The 19,049-nt window shown below is 42.7% G+C and overlaps 1 protein-coding gene across 22 annotated transcripts in view; it reads right to left on the reverse strand.

Annotated features, from left to right (window-relative positions):
• The window catches only part of CACNA1C (calcium voltage-gated channel subunit alpha1 C), a 710,887-nt gene that overhangs the window by 210,665 nt on the left and 481,173 nt on the right, over nucleotides 1-19,049 (reverse strand). For all 22 annotated transcript variants that reach the window (XM_068277205.1, XM_068277193.1, XM_068277198.1 and 19 more), the window contains 3 exons: nucleotides 17,696-17,851; nucleotides 10,062-10,258; nucleotides 5,958-6,061 (listed from right to left, as the gene is read on the reverse strand). In XM_068277205.1, the coding sequence (XP_068133306.1) occupies nucleotides 5,958-6,061; nucleotides 10,062-10,258; nucleotides 17,696-17,851 (457 nt within the window). The remainder of the gene's footprint in view (nucleotides 1-5,957; nucleotides 6,062-10,061; nucleotides 10,259-17,695; nucleotides 17,852-19,049) is intronic.

Here is a 19,049-nt window from a genome sequence, read left to right on the forward strand (position 1 = left end):
CTGAAACTTTTTTTTTTTTTTTTTTTAACTTTCCCAACAAAGATCTAGTGACCACTTCTTATACAATCTCCCATGACTCCCGAATAATCGTCCTCTTTTTCAGCAAGCAGTGCTGCTTGTAGTTTGTAAATGTCAAACTGTGATCAAAGTAAAGTAAGAAGGCGGTGATGTTGGAGGTAGAGAGGGCACAAATCCCCCAGTGGAATATCGATACCCAAACAATGGCTGTATCAGGCTGGACGTCAGTTTATGGCTTTAAAGGGAATGCCACTTTTATGTCACGCTTCTGTGGAAGAAAAGGCCGCAGGCGTGCGAATGTCTTACCGCTTGTGAAACTCATCAGGAGGTGTCACAAGACCATTTCGTGAATAGCTGGAAGTCAGGGAAAGCAGAATTGCCAATCTGACCCTTTCTAGAAATGATGGTTGAAAAAAAATTCCAAAACAACTTAAAAGACACATTTCAGATCCCACAATAGTTCTACATTTACTGAGCTGCTGCTACAATACCAGTTTATGGTGCTTTCATGTTGTTGTAATATATACTCTCTAACTACATTATTACTGTACATATAGTAATACAGCCGTGGGGACACTAAAGATTTTGAGATGCCAGAAAGGATAGGTAACACCATATACTGCATGCCTGTTCTGATTCTTAATAACCATATTTATCATTTTGATCAAACCTGCCAATAAAGTTGGCCTCTTCACAAAAGAAAAAAAACATCAAAAAAAGAAACAAAACGAAAACAAAACAACGAGCGCTTGCTAACTTCATGAAATACAATAATCAGGTGAGATGGAAGATTTTAATCTGCAGATAGGCTGGGCGAGAGGTGGAATTTTGGTTCTAAAGTGCACTAGACAGAACATGAACAGTATGGGGGCAGACTTAACAGATTCCTATCACTTTTCTTCTATTAATCTGATGACATTTTAGTGAATATCAACTGGGAACAACTATCTGTCACCTTTCAGACACTGTATGGTGAGGTTACAGGATCAATCCAGAACCAAATGTTTTCCTAGATCCATGCAGGCACTCAGTTTTGGATATTGTTCCTGATTGTGTTTAAGCTCTTTAATTGGCTGATATCATATTAATCAGCTTTAGGTTTTGTTCACAGTGGTGTTACAGGCTAATATAAGTGACCATCACTTTGTTGCCATCTGTAGTAGTCATTTTAGAGAATTTTACTATCACTTGTGCCAACCTGTCACATGCCCTGTCACATGCCAGGGAAATGCAGATGCAGATTTTTATAAATTGTCGTTTGGCTAGTAGGTTGCAGTTAATTGTTTTCTTCCTTTTAGAAATAAGCTCTTGAGATTTCTCTATTTCATCAATCAAGAGAGTGGTGGCAGCATTACCCTTGATTTCCAGCCCAAAATCGATAACTTTATTTTACTGATTGTACATACAATCAAGATTGTATAGTGTATGGACATACCAACTAATCTTAAACGCTGGTGCTCACAGAAGTCTCTAGTGGATGAGACCTATATGGCAACTGGTGCATAGTACAGCGGGATTAGCAGGTATTGTTACATGCCAGTCCTGGAGCCTCCCTCTGAAAGGCCCTGATGCACCAGCATTACAGAGTAATGCTGGTGCAGAGTGAAGCGGAAAGAGCGGAACTGTGGCGGTGGGCGTCCGTGCACTCTAGGCTGCTGCTCTGCATAAAGGGGAGAGGGAGAGTGATAAGCCCCCTTAGCCCCCTGACAGAGCTGCAGGGGCGACTGTTATGTCCATGCTTTATATGCTGCTGGAAATAAAATTGCTACCAAGTAGCTATTTCCCTCCTCCCCACTAAAGCTAGTTGGATAAAACATGTGCATTCTTTGTCTACCCTACAAAAAAATTATCTTCAAGTATTGAGGTTCCAATGACACATTGCATTTAATATGGGATAGGTGGACAGGATGCTAACCCAGCTAAGCATCTGTAAGTATTTATGTAAGCTTTGCAGTTGTTCACATTGCTATTGCCCCTGTGCATTGTGTATTAAAACTCACCATAGTCTACTTTTTTTTGTTTCCTGTATGCAACATGTAACTTTGTAATACTCTAACTATACTGCTTTGTGGTGCCTTGGTCATGTGCTGACTCACCAATACCCATCACACAGTTTATACGACTATTACAACTATTGTACTTTGATGCAATGTATAATTGTTTTCTGTATTCGTACTACTGTTCAAACCTATGCAAACCTCTACAAAGCCTTGTTTGCTCTAAAAAAGAATATTGCAGACTCCATAGTCTGCTCACTTCAAATGTTCTTAAAAGGATGTGCTTTAAAGTATATCAACAATTAATATATAGAGAAAAAATAATTTCTGTATACTTCCAATATTTTAACAAGCTGTGTTTGTTGTGGTGTTTAGCTTGATAACTGCTCTGAAGCTCCGCACAATTCACTGTGAAAGCTGCCGGTCTGTGAAGGGAGTCATTGCTCCTAACTGCGCATATGTGAAACAAGCATAGCTTTAAGCTGGCCTACACTATTCAATTTTACTGTCAGTTGTAATTACAACTGCTATCATGATCCAATCAAACAACCAAAAATCAACATTGAGATTTAGTGTTTTGATTGTAATTACGAATTATAAGTACTTCAATTTATGATCAATTAGACATTTCAGTATACAGTATTAGAATGTCTAACTGGACAACAAAATGGTTTTGTGTATGGCTACCGTTACAGATGTGTAGGCTGCTTGTTTCCTGCGTATTGTGTCATTGTAGCAAACCCAGAGAAACGAAGCATGAAAAGACAAGCCATACATTATATTTCCTGCTTTGTGCATACAGTACTTATAAACCAATGAAAAACATCAGAGAAGAATTTTCCTCATCTTGGACATTGAAATGTATAATGTTGCCATGGCTTCTAGTAAGTTTCCTTAAATAACCTTTTAAGGATTTCCTCACACAGACGCAAAATATGGCCAGCACTCAGTGCAGTAAACCCAGCAATGTGAATATTAACTGGAAGGGTAGAAGGGGTATCTGTAGAGTGCATAGTGGGACTGCTGATCACATTACTAACAGGTCTTTTCTATAGCAGTGATAGATGGCCACTTTATAGCTCGCCAGCAATTACTGCTCATAGCAAGACAAATCATCAGCATATTTGTAAAAGCTTTTGGGGCAATAATTCAGCACCATTGCAATGGACAGTGCTATTCCCCTAGCTGTTGGCTCCTCATTGTCTAGTGACCTAATTGACCAACAGGAAGCAGGCAAATATCTCACCCTCTCATTGAAATAACCGACAGTATGACTATTTTAATACCCCTTTCTAAACATACTGCAGGAAAGTTAAACTACTGATGATCCCGAGCAATCTAATAGCTCCATGTGTCTCTGCAGTTACCCACTACATGTTAAATCCTATCAGTATGGAAGAGGATAGAGACAATGCAGATGAACAGATGTTTGTTCATAGGCACAGAGGAAAGCTGTGTGCAGGGTATACAGTGATTCATGCAAAAACCCTGAAATCTCTTAACCACTTCAGACACCAGCCTCAGAATAGATTGCAAGCCCTCTGGGCAACCTCTTCTTCCGTTTCCTCGGTTACAGATTTGACAATAATGACGCCAGGTTATCTTGCAGGCTTCCCATCTTGTCACTTGAGTGTTTGGAGTGCCACACTGCGCTGATCATTATCAGTCATAAACATTTTTATTGAAGGTATTATTTGCCAGATGAAAAGGCAGCAATTGTATCTGGCGGGAGATAAAGGAGCTGCAGAGCCTGGCGGCAGCTGTTTATAGGGATCATGAATAAAGCTCAGAATTTCAAGTGCTTGCGTCTCTGAAACAGAGCCTGTAATTTCAAGTCTGAAAAATGGCAACAGTGTGTGTCAAGGGCTCCGGACGGGACTGGAGGAAACAGAATGCAGCGGAGGATTGTCCCAGCTTTCCTGGAGGATGCTGAGCGAGAGGTGGGAGAGCAACAGGAGCCACAGTCAGTATGGGACAAGGAGAAGTTACCTGAATGGAAAATTTCCAATATTCTGGGTTATTTAAGCTCGCTTTTACATCCTCCCCTACATAATAATAATAATTAAAGTATTTGTGTAGCACTTTTCTCCTGTTGGACTCAAAGCGCTTGCGAGGCAGACACTTGAGGACACTCAGTAGGCAGTAGCAGTGTTAGGGAGTCTCGACCAAGAACTCCTTACTGAATAGGTGCTGGCTTACTGAATAGGAGGAGCTGAGATTCAAACCCTGGTCTACTATGTGAGAGGTAGAGCCCTTAACTGTTAGGGTCCATTTCCACTATACCAAGGCGAATCCACATAGAAAAAGACGCTTGCGGATTTGCATCCGTATGCGAATTCTCGTGCGTTTGCATGTGGTTTATTCATGCAAATTTGCATGCGTAAGTGTTTTTTCTTTTCAATTCTTCACATAAACGTGGATGCATGAATGCGTAAACGCCTAAACTGCGTGGAAAATTGTTCCAGAGGTGAACTTTTTTTATTGACGGCGGGGAGAAGCAAATTTCGCATGCAATAGTAACAGGCCCATTGAAATACATTGTGTATGAGAATTCCCATGCGGCTGATGCATGCAAATTCACCATAGTGGAAATGGACCCTTATACTATCCAACCACTGCCTAATGCAAATAAGAGGCTGATGGTGTAATGGTTAAGGGCTCTGCCTCTGACACAGGAGACCAGGGTTCGAATCTCGGCTCTGCCTGTTCAGTAAGCCAGCACTAATTCAGTAGGAGACCTTTGGCAAGTCTCCCTTACACTGCTACTGCCAATAGAGCGCGCCCTAGTGGCTGCTGCTCTGCTCTGGCGCTTTGAGTCCGCAAGGAGAAAAGCGCAATATAAATGTTATTTGTCTTGTCTTGTCTATATAAAACTAACTAAAACAGATGTACATTCTGTATTTTGTACTGGTGTCACAAAGTCTAAAATGCATGAACTTAGAGTTCAAAAAATATTCTGTTTTCTGAATTCCGACTGGTTTCTGTAAGCTCAAAGGACTTGTCCCAGGCTCAACAGACAACAGATAGGTGACAGACATGGTTGCCTAGACAAGAGATAACACTCAGAGGTGAACAAGCAGTGCCTCCCTCTGACCTGATATTTAGGAGCAAAGCTAGTAGATAGTTTCTGGAAGGGGAGAGAGGAGCTTAAAATGCAAACCTTCCATGATAAAGCAGTTTAAAAGTCATTTATTTCATTTCAGCTAATCAGGGTGCTTCAAACACAGGTAGATGTTGGGCATTAACCTCCCTGGCAGTAATCCCAAGCTACGCTCGGGCTAGCCATCGGAGGCTCAATGAAAGTCAATTGAGTGCAGCCAGTGTATTTACCCACCTCCCGGGGGATCCAGACATCGGTAGCCATTCTCCTTCCTGTCCTCCAAAGCTCTGAATAACTATGGTGAGATCGCTGTCAGTGATCTCACTACAGAGTTACAGTGCCACCCAGAGGACAGAGGGAAAATTGCAGCACTGGAGCCCAGGGAGGTGAGTGAGTGCTGGGGCTGCTGCTGACATTCTGGAAACATGTTTTTTTCCTGATTTTAGGGTCTGAAACATGCTAAAAAGACCCTAAAGTCCAGAAATAATCATACCGCCAGGGAGGTTAAAGTAACCGTTAAAGTACAAACACCTGTAGCATTCTTAGAAATTTAAAAAAATAAAAAAATTGTTGTTTACTTCTGTTACTTTAATGCCCAACTTCTAGCACAAATGTTCTCCTAGGCGTGCGCGGCATACAGCTGGTATCTACCTGTGTTGAAGCACCTTCATTAGCTGAAAGGAAATGAATCATTTTTAAACTGCTTTATTAGCCCCCCCCCCCCCCCCCCATGCCTCCTGCTCTGTACACAGAGATACACAATCATTAAACATATGATATGTATATATATCTGAGTATAATCAACACAGATCCCTAGTGAAAGAGCATATATATCGTCTTACCCACTCAACACACCAAGAACCAGGTTCAGAACAAAAAAGGAACCAAAGATGACAAGGCTGACGAAGTAGACACATGGCAGCTCATATCCCATTGCGTCCTGCATCTGCGGAAAAACAGAAAACATGACATTAAAGCAAACCTGACACTAACATTACCCTTCACATGTATCAGCCCTATCCTAAAACATTACTTAGGTTTGAAAAATGTCCTCTTTTTTTCTCAAATAAATAGAGCTGAGAATCTATATATCCCTCCTCAAGCCAAGTCTGGAGCCAAGTAAGTGGAAGCCAAATAACCGCATATACAGTCAGGTCCATAAATATTGGTACATCGACTCCATTCTAACATTTTTGGCTCTATACACAACCACAATGGATTTGAAATGAAATGAACATGATGTACTTTAACTGCAGACTGTCAGCTTTAATTTTAGGGTATTTACATCCAAATCAGGTGAACGGGAATTACAACAGTTTGCATATGTGCCTCCCACTTGTTAAAGAGAAACTTCAACCAAGAATTGAACTTTATCGCAATCAGTAGCTGATGCCCCCTTTTACATGAGAAATCTATTCCTTTTCACAAACAGACCATCAGGGGGTGCTGTATGGCTGATATTGTGGTGAAACCCCTCCCACAAGAAACTCTTGAGTACGTACTCCTGGCAGTTTCCTGTCTGTGAACCTTGCTGCATTGTGGGAAATAGCTGCTTACAGCTGTTTCCAACTGCCAAAAAACATGCAGCAGCTGCATCACCTGCCAACCGTAAAAATGTCACCATGTAATAAATGTTAGAATGTAAATCAGGAATTTAAAATATTTTAAATGGGCAGACACTGACTAAATCAATTATACATATTTATTGTAAAAATGAAGCACTTTTTTTTTTTACATTATTTTCACTGGAGTTCCTCTTTAAGGGACCAAAAGTAATGGGACAGAATAATAATCATAAATCAAACTTTCTCTTTTTAATACTTGGTTGCAAATCCTTTGCAATCAATTACAGCCTGAAGTCTGGAATGCATAGACATCACCAGATGCTGGGTTTCATCCCTGGTGATGCTCTGCCAGGCCTCTACATTTTCCCTTCAGTTTTGTCTTCAGCAGGTGAAATGCATGCTCAGTCGGATTCGGGTCAGGTGACTGACTTCCCCATTGCATAACATTCAAAAACTCTGTGGTTGCTTTTGCAGTATGCTTTTGGTCATTGTCCATCTACACTGTGAAGTGCCTTCCAATGAGTTCTGAAGCATTTGGCTGAGTATGAGCAGATAATATTGGCCGAAACACTTCTGAATTCATCCTGCTGCTTTTGTCAGCAGTCACATCATCAATAAATACTAGAGAACCAGTTCCATACATGGGGACACGAATAGATGGAACCGCTCAGTGGATATGGTGGTGGATGGCACTTGTGGGGGGCACCTTTGTGTCGGTCCCATTGGTATTATTCAGACCATAAGATGCACTGACCTTTTCCCTTCACTTTTGCAGGAGAAAAAGTGCATCTTAGAGAATATCAGCTATTAGAACAGATAACATAGAGGGCAGCTTGAGAAGCCGATCGGCTATTAGTGCATAAAATTGCTTTGCTCCTTCTCTTTCGGGCCTTTGGGCACTGGATTTTCATGTAAAGATTTAAGGAGGTTAGTGTTAGGCACTAGGAGGGGAGTCAGTGCCATGCATTAGGAAGGGAGGTTAGTGTTTGGTATTGAGGGGGAGGGAGTGGGTTAGTGTAAGAATAGGTGTCGGGGAAGTCCATAGTAAAATAATGGTAATATTACATTACCAATATTTTAACTATGTGCTCCACCTAATCTCAGTGACAGGAAGTGTGGTCTTATGGCCCGTACTCACGGGCTGCAGAAGTAGCACACGTGAGCGTGTAGGCGACAGGCCGGCGACAGCTCCTCGCCAGGTCCCTCCGCGTACACACGCGGAAGAGGGACCAGCGGCGAGACGGAAGCTGTCGCCGACGTTCCTCCTCCCCCCGCCGGAAGCTCCATTTACCACAGTGGAGGTTGCTGTCGCTAGTCCGCGTACTCACGCGGACTAGCGACAGTTGCGGGGGAGGTGCAGCGGCGACTGTCGCCATGCGATTGAAACTTTCAATCGCATGGCGACATGAGCGACGGGCGACAGTTCGGGGTGCGCGCGCGTGCGACGGCCCATACTCACGGGCGACCTGTCGCCGCAACACGCGCGCGCCGCGTGTTGAGGCGACAAAAGTCCCTCGTGAGTATGGGCCATTAGCCTAAGCTAAGCACTTCCTAATTAATTAGACTGGCCAGTTTTGAGCTGCAATACATTTTCATGCAAGCTGGAAAATGAGCATCTGACTGACCATCTCTAGTGACCTGCTTTTTCAACAGTCATGCAGCAGATGTCAGCGCTTTACAGATACATAATAATAATCTATCTCAGTTTCTAGAACTGCTGAGTATTTAGACTTTGATTTATAACTGCAGGTAACCTGTGATTTTGCATCTGTTCACATGCTCTTATTCTGTTACCTAAGTTTGCTCCAGGGTAGCTGTAAGGTAATTCTTCACTTTACACTTAATATCCTTATGTCATCTGCAGTTAGACAGGGAGCAGATTTTAAAAGTATCGTTTTTTGTTAATTCCTTGAATTCAGTTTTGAAGTAAAATCTTTCTTTTGTTGAGAAATAAGTGATTCCTTTTACTTTAGTTTTTCATAGGGTTAGGTTGAATGACACACACACATTTTTAACCGTTGTCTTTCTAAAAATTCATTAAAATGCTCAGCTACTCTACTGATCATAACAGACTCTGACAAGACTGGGTGTGTCAAAGTCACTCAATGAAGGTGTGGAAAACAAGCATCAATTACTACTGCCCAGTGCAGCAAATTACTCATACAGGAAGAGAAAATGTAAGGTTAATCTGTACGGCACAAAAGGGTACAGATGCCAGACTGGAAAAACAATGCATGTTTTTTGGTAATTCATAACTGCCTGTAAACCGAAATGGAAAAGTAATTTTTAATAAAAAAAACTAGCAAAACCATTTGTGCTATACTGGCACATGTTGATAAAAAAGTTTTGGTAAAGGTGAAATTTCAATTTAAAACCAATGGCAAAAGGTTTCAGACTGACAGAACTTTGTTGAATCTAATGACAGCCTACAATATATGATGTGCCAACAAGGGCAACAGATGGTAAGACATCTGCCTGCTCTCAGTGGAATGGCAGCACTGCCAGAACCGCCATGACGTTGTCCTACACCTGGCTAACAGGTGGAAGTGAAGCACGTATGTCTAATGCCATTCCTTTCTGCTTCACAGAATGGCAGCAGTTTATACAACTGTATGATCTCAGAAGAGTTCTGAAAAATCTGAACAGGAGTGTACACTCTGCTTTCTCCCCCTCCCAGTGCACTGCTTCCTTACTGTTTTCTGTAAGGTCAAATGTCTAAATACTGGTACAGGAGACAAGAGGCAGAAGAACTTAACTACTTCATGCCATAGGTTTAGTATGCACGAGTACGCACACTCCCATGTGCTTTAGCAGAACAGTTGGACTTTATTAAGTTCCCTATTTACACTAAAGGTGCACAAATAGAGCATATACCGGTAAATGTCCATTTTGAAGGAAATTGTTAAAGAAGAGATAACACTGAAAGATGAATCTAGCATTACACCCTGCTAACACTGATAACCATACATTATATTGTGGATGCAAATTTTTGGACAAAATGAAAACAATTCCTAATAATAACAGGTAGATACAGTCAATGAGATGCTTATAATTTCTAGAGGATTTAGCTTGGAAATGGACCAATCAAATGCAGAAGATGATGACTTTAATTGAACCAATTTCGAGCTGCATACATTTGCATGAAATTAACACTGAGTTTGCATAAACGCAACATTTTTAGCATCTCATAGAGTATTTCTTGGAACAAGTTACTGGATTTTAGCCTGCCCACACGGAAAGCAAAGCTGTCCTATTTCTGTGACTGGAGATGGAGATACTTTTTAGCACAATTGTGAGAGTTTGCCAATCCATATGAAGAATTCGCTCAATTTGTATTTCAGCAGGTATTTGGCACAGGTGGATGAAAGGGGGGTCCCTTACCCAGTATAGTACATCCGTCCAGCCCTCCATGGTGATGCATTGGAAGACAGTGAGCATGGCAAATGCAAAGTTGTCAAAATTGGTGATTCCATGTTTGGGACCATCCCAGCCCGACTCACAGGCAGTCCCATCAGGACAATGGCGGCCATTACTGCTGTTGAGAGCGCAGGGGGAGGGGTCCTCCTCTGCCGGGAGATCTAAATGGAGAAACCGCAAGAGACAGGTCACCATTATGTGTGTTCACACGCTATTATGACATAGCAACTTAAAAACTAAACATTTTCCAGACCTTTCATGTTATTCTGATGTCCAATGACATATCTGTATGTCCTCCTGAGAGCAATCAAAACATCTGTTGTTCATCAGTATTCAGGGGTAGTGAATTCAAATATAACTGGAAATTATTAGCCTTTGGAATCTCCATGGTTTAAATGTTTGCATCACAAGGTGTCCAGTTAGGTGACTGAGAATCATCTGGGATTTGTGAATTGAGCCAAAAACACTCTGCTTAAAGGGAACCAGAGACGAAGCACCCTTGTGTATTTTACTATATATATCAGTTAGAGAAAACACTTACCATGTTCTCTGTTTCATCCTCACTGCTAAAAGTGTCTGTTATCAGCTGTGATAAGAATCCCGGACTGAGCATTCAGTCTGGCTTTGCAGGGAATAATTATAGCTGAGTCATTATAGCAGAGCCACAAGGGGGCAGGCGTGGGCTTGAAAAGACACCAGAGAAGACAGACTCAGCTATAATCTTTCCATAGCAAAGCTAGACTGAGTGCTCAGTCTGGGATTCTTATCAGAGGTGATAACAGTCAGATTAAACAGAGAACAATGAAACAAAGAGCAGATTAGGTGTTTACTGTCATGTTCCCACTGATTTATAAGGTAAAATACATGAGGGTGCTTCATCTCTGGTTCTCTTTAAAGGTCTGCAAAGTACAGTATTCGTTTCCTTTAGTTTTTTAATTTTTTTAACAGAAGGTAATTGCTGATCACCCCTTTCTAGCTCATATGTTAAAAGAAAGACCATAATGCAACACCTCAGAATGGCAGGTCATGCCATACTAAATTGTAAAGCTAAAACTATAGATGAACTATAAACCAGCAGAAGCACACTTGGTCTACCAGCGAATAAAAATAAGGATTTGCGCAGCTATTCCCACTGTTTTCAAAGCAATGCATTTTGGGCTTATCTTTAGATACTTTCTTGAAGCGATGACCTGCAATTAGTCACAATTGTCTGGCTTGCATCTGAATGCTCCAGCTTCCTGTTGCAGTCCAATTATATAAAAGCCTTCACTGCTTTCCTGCAGCTAGTCTGTGTAGAAACATGGGCCGCCATACTCACCACGGGAGTTTTCCTCTTACGCCCTTGCTGGAGTGTACATCCCCCCCGATGCCGACGTCAAATCTGCACTACTGGTCCTAAGGGAGACCATCTCGCAGTGGGAGATATCCCTTCCGGACTCACTGTTCATCATAGCGGGCGACTTTAACAAGGCCAACCTGCACCAGGAGATGCCACGCTATCATCAGCATGTAGCCTGTCCCACCAGGGGCCGAAGTACCCTTGACCACTGCTACATGGCATTAAAGAAGGCATACAAAGCAGTCCCACGGGCAGCTCTGGGCTCCTCTGATCACTGTCTCATCCACCTTATCCCTACCTACAGGAGGCGCCTAGAATCAGCTAAACCGATCGTCAAGTCCACCAAGGTGTGGTCGGATGAGGCCAAACAAACTTCAAGCCTGTTTTGAATGCACCGACTGGAAGTCCCTGGAAACGCCAAACCAGGATGAATGGGCGGATAACATCGCCTCATACATCAGTTTCTGCGAGGGCTCGTGTGTACCAACAAAATCCTTCAAGGTGTACTCAAACAACAAGCCGTGGTTCACCAACAAGCTACGGCAGCTGCGGAGGCTGCACACAAGTCCAGCAACCAGGAGGACTACAGAAGGGCAAGAAATGACCTTAATCGGGAGCTGAGAGCTGCCAAAAAAGAGTACGCTGAGAGAATAAGAATCAACCTATGCTCAAACGACTCACGCGCTGTATGGAAGGGGCTGAAGGCCGCCACTAACTACAAGCCTCAACCCCAGCATGCAACACCCAGCCTGACACTAGCAGAAGAACTCAGCAGATTCTACTGCAGGTTCGAGAACCAGGTAACACCGGAGAGTAACCTGGCACCGGTTCCCCCTCCTCTGTGCCCTGCAAACAACATCCGGAGCCTGCCCTCTCCCTCGGTGGTGAGTGAGGCAGAGGTCATGCGCCCCTTATCAACACTAAATGCCAGGAAAGCCTCCGGCCCTGACGGAGTATCTCCAGCCTGCCTAAAAACCTGCTGTCGGCAACTTGCTCCCATCCTCTCTGCCATATTCACCAAGTCCCTAGAGGTAGGCAAGGTTCCTGCATGCTTCAAGAGGTCCACCATCATACCTGTCCCCAAGAAACAAGGGGTCTCCGGACTTAACAACTTTAGGCCTGTGGCCCTGACGTCCGTCATCATGAAAAGCATGGAGCGTGCGGTCCTAGCCCACCTTAAGCTCTCCACTTCGCCCCACCTAGACCCCTACCAGTTTGCCTACAGTGCCAACAGGTCCACCGACGATGCAATCAACATCTGTCTGGAACTTATGAACGACCATCTTGACAGGCCAGACACGTACGCTAGGATACTACTCTTGGACTTCAGCTCGGCCTTCAATACCATCTGCCCACGCATTCTCCAACGGGACCTGGCTGCACTTAAAGTCCACCTAAGCCTCAACTCTGGATCACGGACTTTCTCACCAACAGGTCCCAAGTCGTCAGACTGGGCGATATCTACTCCCAAGCTGCAACCACGAACACAGGTGCTTCTCAAGGCTGCGTCCTGTCACCACTGCTGTTCTCCCTCTACACGAACAGTTGTAGATCTGAGGCAGACTCTGTCAAGGTCATCAAGTTCGCTGATGACACCACCATCATTGGCCTTGTCACCAAGGATAATGTCCAGGAGTACCGTCAGCAGGTGGAGAGAATCTGCAACTGGAGCAAGGAGAACAGGCTGGTGCTTAACACTGCAAAAGCAGTTGAACTAATTATTGACTTCAGGAAGTCTGCTCATACCCCACCTCCAATTTATATTGACAGCACTGAGGTAGCCAGGGTGCCCTGTGCCCGGCTTCTGGGCACTACCATCTCCAGTGACCTAAGCTGGAAGCCCAACATCACTGCCACCCAACGGAAAGCCCAGCAGAGACTTTACTTCCTCCGTCAGCTGAGAAAGTTCGGCATGACTCAAGTAATTCTAACCAGCTTCTACTCCGCCACCATCGAGTCGATCCTCTGCTCTTCCATCCTGGTCCGGTATGCCGGCGCCACCACCAGTGACAAGGACATACTACAGAGGGTCATCAGGTCAGCGGAGAGGATCATTCGGTGCCCCCTCCCTTCACTTGCCCTACTACACAACAAAAGGCTGAAATCCAGGGCGCTGAGGATCGCCAAAGATCTCTCACACCCAGGCCACCGCTACTTCAGCCTGCTGCTACTGGGCCGGAACCTACGGGCTATCTCCACAAAAACCGCGAGACATAGGAATTCCTTCTTCCCCTCAGCGGTCAACCTCCTAAATACTCTCCACATACTACCAACAATTCAGGCCTCGACGGACTGCGGGGCCGGCTACGGCTGATCAGCTGACCGGACCATCTGGCCCATAAGACTAACTGCCAGGCACCTCAGGTCACACTGGGGTCTGTGATGCATATATTGTTATTGTTATATCGGAATGTTGTAATGTTGTAATGTAATGTGAACTTGATGTTTTTGCTGACGCTGCTATCTATTTATGTCTCTTTACATCTATGTCTTTCCCTGAGCTATTTGTATTGTGCCAAAAATAATTCCGGGCATGACCCAGTCATGCTTGGCGAAATAAACGATTCTGATTTTGATTCTGATACTATTCATAAGGATCCCACAGCTCCCTCTATCTGCAGCTGCAAGCCATAACACTGACATCAGCCCAGGAAGTTGGAGGGAGCAGCCCAATAAATTAATCTAGCTGGTCTACCTTTTGGGGAAACATAATGCTACACAGGTGGGCCATTGTTTTGTCCTTCCCATTTTAGATCCTGATTACTATTAACATAACAATAAAATACCCAAATCACAATTAGGCTAAAGCAGCATCCAGATGCTTTATTCACTTGAATGCAGAAATCATCATTTCCAGCGGTAGTCCTATATCAACATTGCAATTGCCGACTGCTACCTTCTGCATTGGCAAACTGCTGCAAAAGTGGTAAATGCTGTGTCTGAATCTAATAACACTGATGTCTATTGTTCCCTGTAGAATGATCTCCTATGAAAGTAGGAAGCGCCATGTAACTCTTATAAAGCATCGATCAGCCTGTTTGCTACTTTATAAAGTACTGTGATATATTGGTAAACTGGTGATCATGCTGGAAAGTTGCAATCATTTCAGCCAATTGCCACTTTTGTCTATGTAGCGAATAAAAAAGTGCTGTTGATTTGAAGAAATAGTGTCGCTTTCTCAGGTGATCAGCATGTTTTCCCTTTTATAAGTAAGCCGGTCTACGTAGTAAAGGTTTGCAGCCCTCACCTCAGTTATATCAGAGCACAGTAACGGTAGCTGTAATCCCAGTGAATTATCGTTTGTGTATTCACAGTTACATGCAAGCATCTGTAATGTGAAACTTCTTTTTATACATTTAGGATGTCTTGGATTACAATATAAACAGATTTCTTTTTTCAAACAATATCTTTATTTAAGTTTCTAAAGTACAAATAAATAACAATTACAGTACTGTTCCCAGCCCAAGAGATAAACGTGCTGCTGTGGTTGCAAGCAAATGACTGCAGTCACTCAATCTTGAAAAGATCTCCTAGACCTCAGCCTTCATCAGATGTGCAATGTGTCTTGATCCCAAACTTTCCCCTTCCATAAACAGACTGCTGGGTCACATCACATGTTATTAATAAAGTTTTCCTATTTCTCATAGAACATTCACGGTGCAATATCTGTGCTCCTCGAGCCATCCACTCCTATAGGCTCATTAAGAAACAGACGTTACATCTCGCAAAACGACAGCAGCATCCTAATGAGCGCGGCAGATAAGCGGACTGCTGGTTTACTCCCATGATAGGTGGCAGTAGTGTATTTTATTTTCCCAGAATTCCCGGGTGACAAAATGAATAACTGATCACTGTCTGGAGGCGATGTGTGAGATTTCCGGAGCCCGGGTCTGGACACCGCTGTGGGACTTGCAATTAACATGTCATTAACTAATTATTTTCAAACAAGGTAGCCGTCACACAGCTGCCCTGGGTAAGAAAAGGAGGTGCAAATCTGCTCCTATATTTTGTTATTTATTAAAAGGCAATGCTACATTTTAGTACCAGAACGTAAAACATACTGTATTCCAACTACATTTACATGCACCGCACGTTATAAGGATAAGTACACTTATTCAGCGCTTTAGCCTTTGAAATGCGTTCTTTTAGGTGGAGAGGCACTGATCCTCTCTTGGGTTTAGCCCAACTCAACCTAAAATTGAACAAGTAAAAATTCTAACACCCATTATAATGATAAGTGAATACAAAAGGTGTCAAGAAGTGGTGGACAGTATGTCAATTTCATGGGCCATGAGTTAAGAGTTGCTTCTTCTACTCTCTGGATTCTGCTGGTGGGAGGGTTGGTCAGATGTGACCAAGCACTGCCCAGAATAAGAGGAGTCTGCATGAGGAAGCAAGACTCGTAGTTGACAGGAAACAGATGATGAAAGCTACTAAGGCCGCAAGGGTATAGAACTTGCATGGACAGGTGCACAGCTGCAGGCAAGCAAGGCTACACAATGGGCCCGAACCAATTCACTTTTTCTCCTGAGTTTTATCCCAAGTGAATTTTCACATCTTATCAATTAAACATATTTAAAGCCAACAGCAAACAAGAAAATGCTCAGAATAATTTTGACAGTACTTTTACACCTTATTTTTGGTACTTTTTAGTTGTAATAAAAAGTTATTTAAACAGAAGACAAAAAATGATCTCCTAGGAGAAAACGTAGGAGGAAAAGTGAATTAGATCGTGCCCAATGGGTTTTTGAATTTGAAAAGTTCAGTTCTAAAAGAGATGCATATGACTGTGTTGAGAATAAGCATTGTCCAAATAGGGGTTAAGTTTGACTTTAATATTAAGAAGGAAATGACTTACATATGAACATTTACACCTTTACTGCTGATCAAGTCTGCAGGGTGAATTCCTAGAAGAGCAAGCAGTCAATTTATCAGGTGATTGATTCATACACCTCTATCTGGACACAATTCTAGGATGATGTCTCACTTCTGCTTCCTGTGTTTGCTGTGTTTGCTGATCATTACTAACCAATCAGAGGACCGCAAAGTGATCATCTCATAAACTGTGTACATTTATATTAATTCCCCTGGAAGTCCTTAGGTTTTATATCTTCCTGTCCTTTAGGAATAAGGGAGGGGCCAGTTCCAGCCTCGTTTTGGGTTCCTCAGGGCTTGATGAGAAGCATTGCCTATAATAATGTCTTCTGAGAGACTGCTCTTACTGCAACTTATTCAATTCCATTTTCAAAGTGCAAGCGCTTTTCTGATCACAAAGACATTTTCTTTATGATGTGAATCACAGTATTCCATTCCTCCTATTGCAACACAATTCTTGCTGAGATCAGTCAGAATAAGTAGACTTGGCTGGGATGCTGCACACCATTGGTTCATAACACAGAGTAGGGACACCAAGAGCCAAATATAGTGTAGGCTGTACTGGTAGTTGAAATACAGTAATAAGCTATACTCACAAAGCAGGGTTACCTCAAAGGCAACCAATGTATAGGCAGGTGGGGAGATTAGACTTGACCCCACTCAGGATTAAGACGTCGCTCTTCGTAGATAATGAAAAAAAGTGGGTAACACCCCTCCACCAGGGGTCGACTTGATATAACATAGTATGGATAAAGAGGCGCCAAAAGGATAAACGTATCTAAAAAGTTTAAAACATGAGGAGGCAGTGGTGGACTTACCTTCTCCAAGCAGACACAAAAATTGCCAATGTGTTTGTCAAATACAACAAGTTTATTTACATACTAAGGGGGACAATGCAACGCGTTTCGCAGGTTTGATCTTGCTTCATCAGGCAATAACAACAGATCAATAGCATATGTGGTCAGTAGAAGAGCTAGGCACCTTAGACAGAGATGTTATTGTTCTCAACAGATTTCAGAAAAAACATCTGTATGGTAGTATACTCTTATGCTTAATATGGACAATGAGATTTTCTGTCAGATTTCTTGTCAGATCGATTATTTACAGCATGTCCAATATGATTTCTGATCAGTATTCCGATCGATTTTCCATTCACTTCTATGCAAAATTGATTGGAAAATCTTGCTGCAAGATAAAATGACTTATCACAGGCATGGCACATGAGAGGCAGATTAAAGGAGAAAACAAGGCAATGTTTGGAGTGCCTCCCTCTGACCTGAAATTTTCAAATGGAGAGAACCGTTTGTTTTCAAGGTTCTATGCGTTTTAGAGTGGTATTGCATTGCAGTGATTCCTGGTCATGCAGGAACAGAGGCCTACTCACCTTTGCTGGTCAGGAAGTAGCAGGTTTTGTGCATCTTTCCCATGAAAAGCTCCAGCCCAATGATGGCGTAGATGATAATGACAAACAGCACCAGCAGGGCAATGTGCAGCAGCGGCACCATGGCCTTAATGATGGAGTTCAACACCACCTGCAAACCTGGAGGGAGATGAACAGCATGTGTGAGCTTTACATTTATAACAGCAACACTTTATTAGTAAACAAAGACGTTTTATAGCAATTTTTTAAATTGTGTTAAAAATTAATTTTTACAAAAAAACAGGATGCAGCCTTGTTATACATTTCTCAAAGTGTGAGGTTTCAAAGAATAAATTACAGCAATTGCTGAGTGCCTTGTGGCATCTCTCTACCAATAAGCTCAAGAGAAGGTTAATCCAATCTAATGGCTTACATAAAGTGACACTATTTTCAGTCTCAGTTGCTTTGACTGCCCCCTCCTGGCATTACATGATACATGGGGAGAACATAGCAAGTGCTAAGATTGGTTGTTGCCAATACTGCTTTTTGTCCTCTCTTATTGGACAAGGGGTAATTAGAACTGATTGATTTTATCACTATAACATACTTTTTCTTTCCACCAGATGTGCTGAGAAACATTATTATTGGCTGATCATGGAATTGTTTTAACACAGGATCCTTTGAATAGGTTGAGTGGATACTTGACATTGGCTTTTTTGAGTAAGAATCCTGAGGAAAGGAATCCTTGAGGAAGGGAAAGTGCTTTGAAACATCTTTTATGGATTCCCAATATTCAGATAGTGCTGCCTTATGCCATATTTCATGTTGCATAAATTATTTTTTAAAAATGCAATTTTACCCCCTTTAAGAGTAAAATCCATGAAATCTGAGAAGGCTTTTCTATACGTTCTCATTTTCTTTCCTGCTGTCTGTTGCAAGTGATATGTAATTTCCTGCGGCCGTTTAGCATGTCTCCATTAGAACGCAGACATTAGAATGAGTGCGATGTGCCTTCAGGCTGATGATTATATTGCCAGTTTAGCACATGTCGCTGCCAGCCTCTGGGAATTGAGACAGGAACGGCCGGCAATCACTGAGAAAGGCGCAGAGTGATTATGGGATGAAAAACATTTCTCTGACAGTGATGGAGGTTTCTCAGAATCTGGCCCGGAGCCCACGGCTAAATGATGGCATTGCACACTGTCACCAGGCACCCTGGTACAAGACCTGGCATGGGAAGCCACTACCGCTTAATTAGCGTGCTTGTGGATGGTAAGGCACAGGCAATGTGTCAGTGCTATGATGGCACCAGTTCCTCAGGATGGCAGCCTGTGATGGAGATTACAATAGATGAGGCAGACAATGGGTCACAATATGA

Source organism: Hyperolius riggenbachi, chromosome 3 (assembly GCF_040937935.1).
Source record: "Hyperolius riggenbachi isolate aHypRig1 chromosome 3, aHypRig1.pri, whole genome shotgun sequence".
In the NCBI taxonomy this organism is placed as follows: Eukaryota; Metazoa; Chordata; class Amphibia; order Anura; family Hyperoliidae; genus Hyperolius; species Hyperolius riggenbachi.